The sequence below is a fragment of the Plectropomus leopardus genome, chromosome 2 (assembly GCF_008729295.1).
Source record: "Plectropomus leopardus isolate mb chromosome 2, YSFRI_Pleo_2.0, whole genome shotgun sequence".
Classification (NCBI taxonomy): Eukaryota; Metazoa; Chordata; class Actinopteri; order Perciformes; family Serranidae; genus Plectropomus; species Plectropomus leopardus.
In genome coordinates this window covers 31,645,214-31,663,271 of record NC_056464.1, presented here as the reverse complement: position 1 = coordinate 31,663,271, position 18,058 = coordinate 31,645,214, and the positions used below count along the sequence as shown (strand labels likewise).

The 18,058-nt window shown below is 39.6% G+C and overlaps 1 protein-coding gene across 1 annotated transcript in view; it reads left to right on the top strand.

Annotated features, from left to right (window-relative positions):
- The window catches only part of LOC121949544 (metabotropic glutamate receptor 4-like), a 237,373-nt gene that overhangs the window by 170,608 nt on the left and 48,707 nt on the right, over positions 1-18,058 (top strand). Inside the window, exon 9 of the mRNA XM_042495264.1 lies at positions 12,825-13,071. Coding sequence (XP_042351198.1) covers positions 12,825-13,071 — 247 coding nt within the window. The remainder of the gene's footprint in view (positions 1-12,824; positions 13,072-18,058) is intronic.

Genomic DNA, 18,058 nt, shown 5'->3' with positions numbered 1-18,058 from the left:
AATGACTGGTTTGGAATGCAACAAGGATTTATAGCATTTGTATTTTATTACAGTTTAAATGAAGGCTATTACATGGTTTTTATAAAATATGTCCAATATTTGTTCTATATAATTGGAAAGTCTAGCCTCAACTCTGAATATACCTTTATCAGGAGCTGTTTGGTATGATGACTACTTCTACCGTAAAACTTTAATAGTCCGGGCTATTATTTGCTTAAACTACTGAACTCAACAGGCTTATTTTCGGGACAGGCGTCTATAGCTTTTCATTGCTATCAGTTAAAACTGTTGCTCAGTAAAGTTAAAGTTAAAATGTTTCAATAAACCTCTTTTTTGCATCTGAACTGCATCATCTAAACTTTTATTTGAAGTTTTATGGTACTTTGATACTTATGACATTGATAAGTCAGTTCGCTGTTAACATCAAACCCAGAGAAACAGTGCTTTGAATCCAATTTTAGATACGGCTCAAAAGCCCAAAAATACTTTTTTCTAGACTTACATAGTGAGAGAGTCATCTATAAATCATTGGAAACGTTTTTTTAGTGTCAAAACCCCTGCAATAGGCTCGTTTCATGACGGATTTAATCTATTAGTTTCAATAATATTTTGAAAGCCTAGAAGAGCCACAAGATGAAAGCATTTCATCTCTATTCAAGTTAGCAGAGCGCTAACCCAGTAAGCCTTTTGGCCGACAGAATTTAGCCGTTTGGCCGTCGTAAATCTCTAGTATACATGCTCTATGGCCCCATAACATGAAAGATCCTTTAATTTCATACAGCGGAAAGAGAGTGTTTTTGGCTTCATGGGCCATTAAACAACTTTCAGAAAAATACACGAGGCTTGCCGCAAATGCTGTATCCAGGTCTCTTAATACATCCATGGTTAGTGCTTCTGATTTTGTATTTATACAGACTTATACCACATCTTAAAAAATACTTCATAAGTTAAAGTTTTAATTACTTTTTCCTCTACTGCACATTTATAAACTTTTTTTAAAAACTTCAGTTCAGCATTTTTAAAATTTGCACACAAGCCCCTCATGCAATGCCAAATTTATCAGCTTTTTTAAAAACTGCAGCTCAGCGTTGTTTAAATTTGCACCCAAGTCCCACTTGCAACACCAGTGTTTATTTTCTCATTCAAATATATACTCTGCCTTCAATTAATGACAAAAGCAACTTTAGGAACAAACTCAGGAGTAAAAACAATAAGTCAAAATAAGTGGATGTCATATGGAAGCCTCATGTTTCAAATTGACTATGAACCCACTGAATGTGGACACAAAGAGTTTTAGGAGTGCATCCTCTAACGACTGCACGCAAGCCTGTGACTCACTTCTATGTGATGGCTGTGTGCCACAGTGCATTAGAGACCCCTGAGCTGTTTACACAAACACAAGCTCACACTCGTATTCCCGTGTCAAATCAGTGTACCTGACCTCGTGAACCATGGCCCTGGATCACATCCAGTGGGAGCACTGGGAGGCGTCAGGTCAAGAGGGATCCAAAAGGGCCATGGAAATGGAGGTCGGACTTGGAGCTCAGGTTGGGTCTGGGTACAAAGCCAGCGGGGTACAACAATGACAGTAGAAATGTGTAGATCCAGTTGAAAGAGGTCTTTTGGCATTGTAACAAAAGGGGCTCAGTGGCTACAAGAGAGGACAGTGGTGGGGGAAAAGCCTCGTACTGGCATGGAAACTATCAGCGGTGCCAGCACGGGTCTGACAGATGCAACAAATTAATCCTTACCTCCTTCCCTTTGGGATTAAACAAAACAATGCATCAAAACACTGGCCTGGAAAACTGGCTGTGATAGTTACCTTTGTGGAAAAACCTTCTTGAGAGACCAAATGTGCGCATTGTGTCACGCCCAGCATCCCAAAATAATTTCTATAGTCTACAGCATTGCAGGAAATATGCATATGACTGCAGCCAATTGGATCGCATTAATAATGCAGTATGTGACCAGCAGTACAATGACTTGTTTTTATATGCTGCATGTTGTGTTACCGCCACCGAGTCCAAACTACTCTGAATCTGCATATTGGCCTCCTCTTACCTCATAAATCTCTAAAACTCAGCAACAGCAGCTACATGTTGAAAACAATGAGAGACCTGCTGAGCTCAACACATACTGCCTGTTATATGTAACGTTTACGGAAATACACTCAGCAAAATGTACTGAAATGTCAGGTATCATCATTTTATAGTCTTTATCACTACGCAGAGTAAAACAAAAAAAAAAGCCGTCCGAGTTCTAAGTGCACGTTATTTTTTAATGTGACTGTTGCACATCTTAAGTCGCATGTCAACAGCAGCCAAAGATATCAGCGAATTCTTTGTTTAATCATTTCATCTCCCCTCTCTGAAGATGAAAGAGAATTATACAATCACAGAGAGTGAGCGGCTTTTTTGGAGGATGAGGTAATCCATTAGCTAGCATGGCTTTGAATAGTAAAAGAGAAGTGAAAAGAAATCTTTGAAGGATAAGTGAAGTCCTACTTTCTTCTTCTTTACCTCAGATGAATTTAATCTACAAACTCTGAAAAACTTCTCTCATCCAGCTTTAATACAAGGCACTCCAAATTATATTAGTCACTCATTAATTATTATTTCCTGTGGAAAGTTGTACACACAATGTCTGGGAGATAGTTCCACTTTTATCATTTGGAAAACTTCTACCATTGCCCTTAGCATTGTTAAGGTAAGACATGAAATAGAAGACAAAATGGAAATCTTGCTTCAGGGAAATGTCCTACATTTCTTTTTTTTCCTCATTTGAGAGAGAATAATCATATTTAATATATAACCAAAAGGCCCTCTGAGTGTCGACTCAGAAAAACTTAATTTAATTCACACTCTAATGTGGTTTAGTCTCGTCAGACCATGCAGCACTAAAAGTTACTTTGTCATTGTGGATCGTCTTCCCAGGACCAAAGACTGAATCCAAAATGTTTTTGTTAACCATGACCACAATTGTATCCTAACCTTAACTTTAAGTAGTTATTGTTGAAACCATGAGGACAGTCATGAAATGGAAATATCTGCATTTTGTGTTTTCTTCTTAAAAATCCGTTAGTTACCAGTTAATGGGTGTAAGGCTATCGCAAGCAAATCAACCAAAACTGTCATCCCTATTGATAATACTTACGTAGTTGTGCTTATTTTGACTGTTACCTGCCGTGGAGTATTTACACAGCTTTAGTTAAGTTTCTTAAAACCTCATTCCTACTGCACAAAACCCCTCTAACACCCGCTAACATCTGGCTTTTTTCATGCAATGACAATACGTACGGGCGGCATTCACATTCGGGTCAACTGACTTTGCAGCAGACATGGGTTTTTATCACGTCCAGCTCCTCTAGGTTTTGATGGGAACACAACACTCGTGTGAATGCAGTAGTTTCAGCTCCTTAACCAGTGAGAAGCAATGATGTGCTGTCACTAACTACCCACCGTCTCCTCCTCAGTAGCACTAAAACACAGATCCAAACACATCTGCACTGACTTTGGAAGAGAGACTTCAATAAATAGGAGATATAGAAAGAAAAGAAACTACTTGAGAGTTTTCAAAGAGCTCTGTTCCTGCCGCTGTCGTCTGTTTACCTGTTCTCCTGCCTGTCTGTGACGTTGCACGGACACACCAACAAAACGGCTTTTCCCTCCACATTTATTCTTTATCATAGCAACCAGAGGCAACCGAAGCGTACATTGTTTTAAACTGTATCATTGTCATCTAAAAAAAACAGTAACATAGCCAATAATAGCCTGAAAACTATTGACAAAATACTAAAATCAGGACAAATGAAATGATTCGCAAAAAATGGCTGTTGAGCCGCCATTAATCACTGCAGGGGAAAATCTGTAACTCTGACAGCCCTGTTTACACTGTAGTACTGCTACTTTTGGTTAAGTGAAAGATCTCAGTATTCCTTCACCATAATGTCATCTGGGGGATAGAGGCATAAGATCAGAAATCATTTATGGAGTATGTAGCTTCTGTTTAGTTTGAAGGACTTGTTGTCTTTTACTGTCACACAGTAAAGTAGCCAGTGTTGCTGTGCTGGGCGTCATGTAAAAAAATGAACCCTGTGACTGATTCACTGAGCTGTTACATAAACAATGTTCTTATTTAAGGAATTAACATGTCAAAGCAAACACACCTCATAATCATCTTACTGTAAATGACAGGCCGCACAAAGCCTCACAGCCCACGTTAACACGTCTTTCAGAGCAATTAAATGCTCCACTTCCTCCGGGTCTTGATTTACCTTATCCAGCCGCCTATGTGCTCATCACCACGTTACAGCAGGCCCCTGCCTCAGCATTACAGGCACAGTCATTTATTTGTCATCTGGTGCCAGGATAAATGTAACAAATGCCATGGGAGGCTCTCTCTATCATTCAAACAGGGACATCTGGTCTATCTATGGAGCGTGATCACCGAGCTTTGTGCTCGCTGCAGGAATAGACACGACACCTGCTTACCTGGAGAAACAGTCTAAATCAGCGGCTGCCTCAAAGACAGGAGGCAGGAGCAGAGGCGTCGGACAATAGCATGCATGGGAATGAGGCTTGAGCACAATGGGCTCAGTTCAAATTCAATCAGCCCACACAAAGAGGTCCTGCCATTACAGTGCATGAATGGACTGATGAATCGGGCAGCGTTGTTTATTTCTCTATGAAGTCTCCATCACACTATTGGCCCTGTCAACTCGAGGACAGAAAACTGCTGTTAGTGCACTAGTCAGACAGAGTGGGAGTTGCAGTGAGTTCAACGAGACCAGATGTCAGGCAGGAGTGCTACCTGTTACCACCCCCCCGGTCCTTTACATTTCTGTCTTTGTCTCTTTTCTGCACAAAGACAAACAGCATTATTCACGGTAATGTCCCACAGGCCCAATAACGCATAATGAGGATTAATGATACAGAGCCGAGGGAACTGAGCAACATCTCGGACTTCAGAGAGCAGTTGTTGCGTTCATTAGGCCTACAGCAGAGCAGCCCTCTGGGTCCTGGCTGTTGACCTCTGGGTGCTCCAATAATGGGTGAACAGGCTGTGAAGATAATCAAGGCCAAAGAATTGTGATCTTTATAAATGACATTCTCCCATGGAGCTATATTATTGTGTCCCCTAAGGCCTCTATTTGTTTATGAGCTTAATTAGAGCACAATTATATTGAATTCTCATGCAGCAAGCATCTCTGCTGAACATTTCCATAGCATGCAGAGAAATAATACAGTAGCTCAGCAGGAGTTATTCTGTGTAAATGAATTTGATAGAAGCTCTCCAGAGTCTTTGGCTGAAAATAGAATCTGTTTACATTTATTTACCCTCAAATTTATCTTATTGGTTATCACAGATGCTCTCTGTGGGCAGCAATGTGAGATTTCTTTGACTTGCTCATCATACATGTACTAATAGATCGTCTTTGTTTCTCCCTCCGTCGAGTTCAGTCATTAATGCTGCAATACATCGCTTCCCTTATGTTGTGTTTTGCCGCAGGCAAGATCTGCTGATAGCTACGTGATGATAGGTGTGTGAGATACATGGCATCTCGCTTTTATGAGCTTGGCACTGTGCATGCTCAGGTGCACTGCAATCAGGAGGAAACAAATGAATGGATTGAACAGTGGAGTTGGTCTGACAGTGAAAACAAGAGTGTTTGTAAGCAAACACTCTGTAGCTCCATGAAGAAATACAGTTGGAGGTTGTTTTCCTTTTTTTGTAAGAAATCCGGTGGCACCTTGATGCTGTCTGATGAAATATCGAACACAAGTACTGATTTTCAAATAAGAAGTGGGCAAACATTCTTCTTGGTGAAACAGTACTGTGACAGCTAAAATTAGCCTATTGCAGATATTTTGTACAAGTTAAAAATGGGCAACAAACTCCTTTCCCATTACCAGTAGATCAGCAGGCTTTGCAGCAGACAAGTATGCGTTTTTTTCTTTTTTCTTTTTCTGCAGGAAAACACAGGAAAGAGAACAGCAGGAAAATAGGTTCGTAAAGAATAGAAAGCAGCATGGAGACCAGTGAAAATTGTTTTTATATGTGTAACTTAATCAGTCACTCAGATTTGATGCTGGCTAAATTTTGAACAATGTTCTAGCACTGCTTGGATGAAAACAGACAATATTTCACATTGGTGCATCATTCCAATGCAACGGAAAAGGGGCAATAATTAGCACGTCCACCCTGGTGTCATACTTTCATCACTGCTGTCCAGAGCTGATCCGAGCTGGAGCCGATATATAATCGTGACTACTGCGTTTATTTGTTTCGGTACTGAATGTCGAGTCTAACCTTTCCCATTAAATACAAAAGCCAGTTGTTAGCAGGTGTTAGTGGGTTTTTTCTTCCACTGGAGATTTTTTTTTATACTGTAAAATGTCTGGCTCAGTCCATGTCTTTAGGGTTCCTAAAGCATCCTAGTGAAAATCATTAATATATTTTTTTAAATGTAAGAAATTCAGTAAATATTCTGGCAACGACCTCAAAAATACACCATTAATCAGACTCTATTTCTGCTATTTTTTAACATAATACTGTCATTTAAAATAATACTTCAAAAGCACATCACAGTTAAACACGTGTTAAAGGGAAGTGTCAGTATTTTCAACATGGATCCATGTTTTTTTGTCTGAGTGACAAATGGGAGCAGCAATTTTGGAAATTTGTCCAGTATTGAGCGAGCAGTGAAACAGGCTACAGTGTAATCACTTGGGGCAATATTGCGTCGTCACCTTGGCCCACTAAAAGTGCTCGTTTCTGTCACTGACAGGCTCAGATTGTTAGTATAAATGCCTGGAAAAGAATTAAAAACCTTTTCTTTACCTATCACCTGATCTGGTCTGTTTGTTATTGTCTAACCAAGTTTTGCTCAAAGTAAAGTCTCGTTCTGAAGACTCGTGAAATGTTGCAGGACGCCGATAAATGACAAACAGACTGTATAAAGTGAAAGGTAAAGAAGAATGTTTTATTTCTCTGTAGGGTCCATAATTTTTTTCAGACACTTATATGTAATAACAATCTGAGCCTGTTGCTGGCAAAAACTAGCACTTTTAGTGGATGTAAACTGTGGATGCATAATTGCCTGTAACGACTATATTTCAGCCTGTTTTACGGCTGCCGGCTGCAGCGCTCTCACTCAGTAGTGGACCAATTTAAAAAATAGCTGTCTTCATTTGTCAGTTAGACACAAAAAACATGCAAAGAATATGGACAAGGTTAAAAAATACAAAAGTCTCTCGATCAAAGATTAGTCTGATATCATAAATATAAACAGTGGAACACAATTTATTACAAATTTGAATTTGATGATCTTCTGTGTCTTTAATTAGGTGTTTTATACCTTTGCCTTGATACTTTTGTCTGTCTTTCTGTCAGTTTGTATACCCCTGACCCTAAAAAATATAACATTTAATTTTACCAAAAGCTGAAATGAGTAGTTAACTAATTATTTAGTCAAACAATAGAAATTAATTAGGGATTTTTATTTTTTGTTAAAAGTGTGTTTTAGATCTTTGTAAGCTGAATATATTTGCATTTTGGACTGTTAGCCTGACAAAATAATATTTTTTTTGTTTTATAGACAATGAAATGACAAAATTGTCTGCAGAAATAATTGATTTAAATATCTTGATTCTAATTTCCGCTTTATTTATGAACCTTATCTTAAATTATGGTCCTGTATGTTTTTCATGCTTCTCTCACTATACTACAGTCTGAACTAAGTGACCCAAAGAATAGCTTTTACTCTTGGTTGAAAGGCTACAGAACGTTTTTTTTTCTGTTTATGTGAGTAACAGCTTGGGTTCAACAGTCCGTCCCTGAGGCAGCATGAACTGAGCCCAGAGCAGTTCACTGGTTAACACTCCCTACAGCTGGGAGGGGACCACTGCAGCTGTCCCTCCATCATACAGCCCCCATTCTTCCATTCCTCTCCGCAGCCAGCAGTCCCACAGCGGACCAGGACTAGCTGAGATTAGATGCAGCCAGTATGAAGGGAGAGCACCACGGAGAGTCACGAATAATAAAAACAAACTAGATATTCAAGCAGAGGTCACATCTGGGGAGCTAAATGTTACTCTGCTTTGATAAAAAACCAGCAGGGAGACACTGGGGTGGGGGCGGGTCACTCAGTGGCTGATGAAACCTCAACATGTCAAAAGAAAGATATATTACTCTAAAGGCAGAATCCTATAAAATATTTACAGTTTAAGGTACAAAGCGCTGAACAAGAGCATGTTCTTGTTGCATCTTATATCATAGCTTTGAGAAATAGTAATAATAATAATAAACTTTATTTATACAGTACTTTTCATACAAGAAATGCAGCACAAAGCACTTTACAATAAGGGCTTTATAGGCACAGATACTTCACATGAAAACAGACAGAATGAAGCATCAGCTTCAAAGGGCATTAAAAACAGTTCAAAACAAACATTAAATGCTTAAAATCATAAGATAAAACCATGAATCATAAAGTCAATTAAGATGCAAAATTTTAAGAGTGTTATAAAGTCAGAGCTACTTAAAGGCGAGTGAACAGATCCGTTTTTAGCTTTCTTTTAAATATATTTGGTGAGCTGCTGCCTTTGATATCTGTAGGTAGTGTGTTTCAGAGTGTTGGGGTGTAATTGACAAAGGCTGCATCCCAGATTTTCTTTCAGCTGTTGTTGGAAATCTCCAGTAAACCAGCAGTAGATGATTGCAGTGTTCGTGATCATATATTCAATCAGCAGTGGTTTAATTACAGTTGTTAATCAGTTGTCATGGTAGCGAACAACACCACTAGGGCTGTACCAGAATAATAATTTTTTTGTTAGAAGCAAATTTGGCCGTTCAAATTAAAATTCAACTATTTGTTCCGTTTTTTGCGTGCACTGTGTGCATTACGGTGTCTCTTTAAGAGACAGTGCATCCTGGCTCAAGAATTTGTAGCAGCTTTTTAAATCCCGGACCCTCAGCACTCCGTCTCCAGAGCTGCCATCTGCTCTCAGTCCTCCCGAAGTAGTCCCCGAGCGGCGGGGAGTGAGGTTAAGGAACTGCAGGGTATGCCAGCTAGCTAGCTAGCTTATCTCATTTAGCTTGTCTCATTTGTGATCTGATAAACAGAGAGAGAGAGAGAGGGAGTCACAGAGGGATAATTTGAGTCATCGACTTTCAGGGGCCAGCCCTAAATAATAATCCCACTCATTTCCTCTGAGATTTAGATCATTGCCGCCCTGCAGCTGTTTTATATTGAAAAATCTGCTTGTCTCGTCCTACAGAGAAAATAAGACATGTGGTCCTTATGGAATTCTTTTTAATCTATAGAAAGATTTTATGTGCAGATTTCTGTTACTGTACTGTTCACTAAACTGCCCTAATAAGACAGAAAATGTAAGTGTGTCTTATTAAATGCCTTTCAAAGGAGAAAACAAACAAAAACAACTTCTGCTTGAGGCAGAGTGAGAACCTAAAGTGAAAGAAATGTAGTGATAGTTTATGTTGTTTCCATAGCAACAGATGCAGACCAGATGCTGGAGCGTCAGGATTCAGAGCAGGATTGACTTTGTTGTACACTATTCAAATTCTTATTATAAGGGAGTCGACAAGCAAGAGAGGAAAAACTCAATTGAAGCTTTATCTGTTTCTTTACTTTGATGAATTTTGTGCCATTTACTGGAAGACGATGCTTTTATCGGCATGCTGACGCCCAATGAAAACATGTTTTCATATAATATTTTTTTTTTCCCTTAGATAATGATGCATCTTCTTTCCTGATAAGGATAAAAATTCTGTTAAAGCCTCAAAATCTCAAAACTCAAAATCCTTGTGTCAGAAATGTGGTCTGAATAAGTAAGCATGACAGGAGGTTGAGGCCTCTGCCTCCGACATTATTGTCATGTGCAGGTCAAGTAAAACAGGGTTCCTACAGCTTAAGGCAACTGAGATTTAATCATTTTTAAATGCCATTCAGGATGAAATTTAACACCAGTAAATTTGTGTAAACAAAATGAAAGAAGAAAAATATGGGAACCAACATTTTTGTACTGAGAATTGGGGACAATTTTAGCCAAATGTTTATTGTTACCTAAAGCATCATAGTTTTGGTCCAATGGAAAAGTTAGAACTGGGAAATATCTGGCATTTGTTGACAAGTTTTTTTTTGTGTGTTTGTTTTTATTTTGTGTCTCATTCTGCATGTTGGATTCCACTGCCTTCGTTTCCATCATGGCAAAGTGGAGAGGAGGAATTTGCTAAATTTATATATATATATACAAAGATGTTACAAATTATTTTGAAATTTCACAATGCAAAGTCAAATACAGAAAAAAAAACAATTCATAAATTCTGCTTCCCATGTCTGAGCATTTTCAAGACTTAAAAGACTTCATAATTCATAATAACAATTAAGGCCTTTTTTTTTTAGATTTATGAATTCAATGCCTTTTAATCTTTTTAAGGAACAACAGAAACCCTAATAAATGATCTTTTAGAAAGCAAGCAATCAGCAGCATTTCTTGAATTCCAAGCCGTGGCTTAATACCCAACAACTGAGCATTTACTATCATAAATAATTTTGCTATAAAAGCTGATTTATAATTAGGTACATTTTTAGATTTAGATACATTTTTATTCAATCTGCATGTCAAGTTGGAGGAATGGCAGTATTTCCCATTATTCCCACTTCTAACACAACATTTACGTTTAAACAACAGTAACCAGGGTGCTGGTGGCTGAGAGGATAGTGCAGGCGCTCCATGAATGCAGTGTTTTTGCTCCAGCAGCCTTGGGTTCAACTCCTGCTCAAGGCCCTTTGCTGCATGTCATCCCCACTCTCTCTCCCTCTTTTATGCTACTGATCTGTCCTATCTAATAAAGGCTAAGATGCCAAAAAATAACCTTAAAAAAAAAAAACAACCTTATATCAGATTTTATCATTACTTTTCTTTTTACAAATCCCTAGCAGTTAATTACCTCCTGGAGGGCTGTGGTGATTAAAATTTGTTGAAAAAAATTGTTTTGTTGACTGTTTTATACTTTCAGTGACCGGTGACCCCTCACTCCTTTCAACCTGCTGGTTGGGGTGCAAGTTTTCCACAAATCAGCTCATTTATCTGTTTTAGTTGTGTTTATTGCTGTTATTTCCAACTTTGTTGTGCTGTTTCTGGCAGACAAAGTTAATACTGTTATAAGTCCAGTTATGAGTTACATGGATCAGAGATTTGTGGCCGTGTTTTAGTTATTAAAAAAACCTTTGTGCTCATAATTATATTGTATATATATTTTTATATTTCTGCCAGCAGAAAAACTCAACCTGCTTTGTGTAACACACCACAGCTTTGTCAAAAATGCCTAAAGTTTTCTTCGAAACATATTTTAATGCCCTGTTTAGCTGTAATAGCCAGAGATTGTGAACAGGAAGTGGGCACCACACTGCTTTCTGAAAACAGAGGGCGCAAATCAAACAGTAAAAATAAGCAGCGCTGATCAAAAATAAACCAAGATTCTGTTACTGAGTTGCATATTTCATACCTCAGATGTTTTCAAAAAACATGTTTTAGCTTTCCATTTAACTGTAATACCAGATTGTTTCTTGCCGGCCTGCTGCCATTGTGTCACACTTAGGAGCTCATCACCCACCAGTGGTTTGATGTGGTGCAGTGCATTCTGGTAATTGTAGTTTTCTGCCACTTGAGCAAAAGCATCATTTTTGTCTGTTTTCTCTGGTCATGTAGCACCAGCTTCAAAAGTATTTGCATCATTCTTCTGCAAACACATACTAGTTTTACTAAAAGGGCATTTCTCCAGCAGTGAAATACTTCTTCAACAAGAGTAACAACATAACAAATACTTGCTGATTTAACTGTATTAGTGTTCATATTCGTATTTTTCTAGATTTAACTGTTAGTGGTTTGTTGGCACACCTGTATTCCTTTTTATCAAGTGGTAGAAGACGAATCTCTTTGAAATTCACAATATCTTCAATCACAGGTCAGAGGCCAACTTAAATTTTGTTTTTCCAACTGATGCTCATTATTACAGCCTGAGCAATATGATGTGAATGAGCATATAGCTGCAATCACCAAGCAGCAAACAGTAAAAAACAAAAATAATTAGCCTGAGACAACTTGAGTTTCTGCTGTAGAGAATGCCATAATGTTTGGATGCTTAAAAGTCTGCAGTATCATTAAGTTGTAACTTCCGTAACACAACTTGCAAAGTAATTTTTCTCAGATGGCCAATCAAGCGCTCACAACATACTATGATGTATAGAAATTACACAAGCTTTCCTTCATCTTTAATGCTTCCCTGACGATGACTCATTAATTTGGTGCAGCTTTGCAAACAATTAAAATGGAATGAGAGAGAATGATACTGAGCGTTGCCCTCCCCCGTGATTCAGAGGATCTGACCATGTGTAAAATTTCACGAGCTTGTTTGTCTTTTATGGGCCTGCTTGATATGAGTCAGAATAGGATCCAATCGACTGCTGTTAACAAAATCTGTGTTCAGGTTGACGTGATGGCCATATTAAAACTAGTATGGCAGAAAATTAAACAAACAAGGTGGCCTTGGCTGGTTCGGCACACGAGCTGTAAAAGCAGATGAGATGCTGATTTAATAACATCGCTTGCAGTAAATAGTTTCGAAGCCTCTATTGGACACAGTTGAAACTACTTCAACAACAGCTTGGCCAACGGGTCATTTGATGCTCTAATTACAATGAAACACAGCAGATGTCACTTTTACTATACACGTCTCTACCCATATAGAAAAATCTGAGGGAAAAAAGGCTTAACTGTATTTTGTATGTTTTCCTCTTGCAGATGTACATCCAAACGACCACGCTGACCATCTCTGTGAGCCTGAGCGCCTCGGTGTCCCTCGGGTTGCTCTACATGCCGAAGGTCTACGTGGTTCTCTTCCACCCCGAGCAGAATGTGCCCAAGCGCACACGCAGCCTAAAGGCAGTGGTTACCGCCGCCACCATGTCCAACAAGTTCAACCCCAAGGCCGGGCTCAGACCCAACGGAGAGGCCAAGACCGAGCTGTGCGAAAGCCTCGAAACGCAAAGTAAGTGCATGAATGCTGATGAGGAAGCCTTTGACTAAGAGCCCCATGTTTGTTTGTTTTTTTAAATTTATCTGATATATTCTGTCCTTCAGTGTCTGTAAATCAAATTGATTGATTCAGAGTTATGAAGCAGATAGAAAAATAATTACTTGTTAACAGATGTGTAGCATGTTATTTAACACTTCATTGAATCTAGTAAATGTGCCACTGTTGTTTATTTGGTGGGGGAAGGATATTGTTGGCGAGTCATGAAGGAATGGATTATAGTCAGCACAGAACATTTTCTGCAGTTTAACAACAAAACTACAATTCTGCCTCAGTTAAACATTCAAACAAAGATTTTTTTTCTTTCCAACCTTGTCTTAAATCTGACATGACATACTTTAAAAGTACCCTTCCCTTTTGAATATTGCTCTCTATAATCACACCCCTCGTTCTGAAACAATTAGTTTATTAACTGAATAGTCATAAAACTAACAATGTCAGTAATGGAATACTTGTTTAAAGGGATACCCTGCAGATTTAATCCCTAAAAACTATTAAAAAAACAACAACAACAATTAGAATGACTTGAGTGTTTATTAAAATAGTTGCCAAAGTACCCAATGCAGAAAAATAATAAGGAAACCCAAAAAACTCAAAACTATTAACAAAAAAACCCATTTTTTGTGGTTTCTGTAAGAGACATTTTAATGCCATATGCAGAAAAGTAAATATGAGCGCTGTTGCCTGTTGAAAGGTAAGGTAAGGTAAGGTAAGGTAGATTTATTAGAATGAATTTAGAAATTTCATTGGTCCTTGATCCTGCTACATCTTTGAGTTGATTAGAATCAGCAGCTCCTGGTGATGTTGCTGCTGATGGCATCATGTAATTTCTGCAGTGCATTTTTTGAACCTGTATCAGAGTCCTAATGGCTCCCAATGTCTGCCCATCCAGTGCGACAGCTTGATCCAGGATGCTAGGGGTTAATCATGACTCTGTGAAGATGTATGCAGAGCAGTTCCAGATCCCCCGCTGCTGAGTGAGCCAAAGTCACATCTCATCCACTTCACTCTCCTGCATCAGATATTAGACAGAAGAAGGCCTGGAAGAGGAACAGCTCCCAGTCCAAGTCAGGCCTCACCGTGATCATCTCCCTGTTTTCGTCCGGCACTTTCAGTTTCATTTCTCCCCTCTGGTCCGACTGGCTTGTTGGCCGTCAGTGGAGACCCTCTCATGGTCTGCTGCATTCAGTCCAAGCCCCAGACGACTTTTCCTGATGCTGTTAAATCATAAAAAAGTCGTGCTTCAGCAGAAGAGGCCATGGTTTTGAAAAACCGTTGCTGAATAAGCCATAGTCGCATCTCATCCACTTTTCTCTCCTGTCAGCGGAGACTAGACAGAAGAAGGCTTGGTAGAGGAACAGCTCTGGGTCCAGGTTGGTTTAGTCTCACCCTGACACCAGCTCTCCTCCCCCTCTTCGTCTGGTGCTTACGGTTTTGTTTCTCCCCTCTGGTCTGACTCGCCGTTCGGCACAGGCCGCCGGTGGATATCCTCTCACAGTCCACTGAACTCGGTCCAAGCCCCATACAGCTTCTCCTGATGCTGACAAGTGCCACTCTATGGTAGAAAAGTGTGCTGAAGTGATCAAAATGTTAATGATGACAAGTTGCGCAGTCAATAAAACTAATGATGAGAGACTCATTAATTAATTAACAGAATCTAATTATAAACATTTCTAAAATGTCAGAAGTGAAATTTGCACCATGTAATTTCCCAGAACTTTAAGCAGCCTATTTATGTAGCTTGTTTTTATTTGACAGTCAACCCCCAGAAGATAATTAGTTTTTATCACATATGCCAAATTAAGTAACAAATCCACAATTCTAGCTGTTAAAATCAGCAGCCAGCATTTATTATTTTTGCTAGAAAAATCAAGATAAGATAAATGAATCAATTATTCAATTTTATTTATTTTTTATAATGCTCTGCATTTGCAGCATGCTAAGAAATGAAACGATTATTTCAAAATTAAAAGCTAGAGAAAAATCAAAATACGAAAAAAAGAGAGTAACTTGCTGGTCAGAGTAATTATTTTTATGTAGTTTAAGACATAAATGACTTCATGTTAGTATCAGTGAAATTACTAATAAATGACTTCCACTAAATAAAATGCTTAAAATGGTTTTAAGTCATTTGTGAGGCCAAACATTTATCTTTTTGTTTTATAATGATGTAAATTGTATATCTTCAAGTCTTGGACGATTAATGGGCATTTCCTACTGTTTTACATGCTATAGATGAAAGAATTAATTGAAATAGCAATTAATTTTGTAGGAATGAATGAACTTTTTATTGATTTGTCATGCAGTTATGCCCAGCCTGCATGGGCCTGTAAAACAAAGTTCACAGATTACTTGTAAAAGGCATTTACAGAAATCAAAAATAGAAACAAATTAAACTCTCTTGCCTTCTCTTCCAGGCTTTTACAACAAAATTGGCATACTTAAATGTAATAATTCTAGCTTTTGATTATCTGAGCACCACAAAAAGTCAGGGCTTAAACGAACTAATTCATGGAATAACAATTGATCTATAAATCAAAAATCATTAGTTGCAACCAGAGTTTCAAGCCATTGTTAATATTAAAGGGAGGTTTAATATGTGTCTCCTGCTAATCGCAATACCAATAGAAGTCCTTGGTGCTGCTGTATCAGTGACACACCAGTAAAGTAAAAAATGACTTCAGCAATTGAGTCAGCAGAAATTACTCATGTGACGCCCAAAACGCTCTTCCTCAGTTCGCCTCGGGCAGGAAAAGGTTTTAATCGGTCACGTCTGTCAACAGAGATGCATTCTCTCTGTCTGGCCTGTTTCAGCAACAAAAATCAAGCCTATTGTCACGTTCTTAAAGCTCTTTTTACTCTTTACTTTTCATTAGTCATGAAAAATGTTTTCCTTCATAAGAGAATAAAAGAGCTGACATTGTATTTACGGTTAAGACAGGAAACGGAAATCAATATAAACATCATGACAATGCACTGTAGTAACAATGGTAGGCCAGTCAGAAAAGCTACATGTAAACACACAGTGCAACAATTATTCCTATTGCACTTTAAATTTCTGTGGGGGGTAGTAATAGGGCCTTTTGTTACAGTAAGTGGCGAGAAGGCAAATGCACAGAATTGATAGCCAGCAGCAATTTATCCTGATGGGGTTACCGTTTACAGGGGCTGTACAGTGCATGGCTATTTGAATAAGCACCGTTTGTCATTGTCATTGCCAGTGTGGATATATGGCTTGATGAAATTGAAAAATTCCTGTCTCGGCCAGCTCCCACAACTGCCGAGATCTGGTGGCAATATGTCAGGATTTATCTGCTCCACCTCAGTGAATCAGCTAACACGGTCTGGAGAGACAAGTGGAAAGTTGAGGCATGATATTGAAGGAAAAGGAAGTGCGGTGAGGGTAGCGGGATTCACTGGAACCCCATCTGCTGTAGGTAATACCGGCATGTATACAGGGTAAAAATATAGCCAGAAAGCTGAGGATTTTGGGGTATTGGCATTTATGTGACACTGCAGCAGACTTTAGAAATCCTGCATTGACCCTTACAACCGCAGTCTCATTTGTGATAACCCTGAACCGCAGTATCAGTGCAACATAATTTAGATTGACAGGGTGGGAATTAAGCACAGAAAATGGGGTTGTAAGTCTGAAGGGAGTCTCTGTGATAAGTAAGGGGAAGATTATGAAGTACTTTAATTGTTTATGAGGTCATAGTATAGTAATAAGTCATTGTGTAGTATGTCATAAAAAATGCAATAAAAGATCATAGTATATAATGTCAAAAAATGCTTTAGTCATAGTAAAGTATGTCATGAAAAAGAGATGGTGAGGGTGATGGTCCCTCTTTTTAAGAAGGGGGACTGGAGGGATCCAACTATAGGGGGATCACACTCCTCAGCCTCCCTGGTAAGTTCTATTCAGGGGTAATAGAGAGGAGGGTCTGCCAGATAGTCGAACCTCCGATCCAGGAAGAGCAATGTGGTTTTCGTCCTGGTCGTGGAACTGTGGACCAGCTCTGAACCCTTGGCAGGATCCTTGAGTGTGCATGGGAGTTTGCCTAACCAGTCCACATGTGCTTTGTGGACTTGGAGAAGGCATTCGACCGTGTCCCTCGGGGAGTCCTGTGGACGGTTCTCCGGTAGTATGGGGTATCGGACCCCCTGATACGGGCCGTTCATTCCCTGTATGACCGGTGCTGGAGCTTGATCTGCATTGAAGGCAGTATGTTGGACTCCTTTCCAGTGAGGGTTGGACTCTACCAGGGCGGCACTTTGTCACTGATTCTGTTCAGAACTTTTATGGACAGAATTTCTAGGCGCAGCCAGGGCGTTGACGAGGTGACCTCAGGATTGGGTCGCTGCGTTTTGCAGATGATGTGGTCCTGTTGGCTTCATCAGGCCGTGACCTTCAGCTCTCACTGGATCGGTTCACAGCCGAGTGTGAAACAGCCAGGATGAGAATCAGCACCTCCAAATTTGAGGCCGTGGTTCTCATCCGAAAAAGGGTGGAGTGCCCTCTCCAGATCGGGGAGGAGATCTTGCCCCAAGTGGAGGAGTTTAAGTACCTCGGTTCACGAGTGAGGGAAGTATGGAGCGGAAGATTGACAGGCCGATCGGTGCGGCGTCTGCAGTAATGCGGACTCTGCACCGATCTCACGTGGTGAAGAGGGAGCTGAGCCGAAAGGCAAAGCTCTCAATCTACCGGTCGATCTTAGTTTCTACCCTCACCTATGGTCACGAGCTTTGGTAGTGACCGAAAGAACAAGATCGCAGGTACAAGCAGCCGAAATGAGCTTCCTCCGTAGGTTGGCTGGGCTCTCCCGTAGAGATAGGGTGAGAAGCTCGGTCATCCGCGAGGAGCTCGGAGTAGAGCCGCTGCTCCTCCGCGTTGAGAAGAGCCAGATGAGGTGGCTTGGGCATCTAATTAGGATGCCTCCTG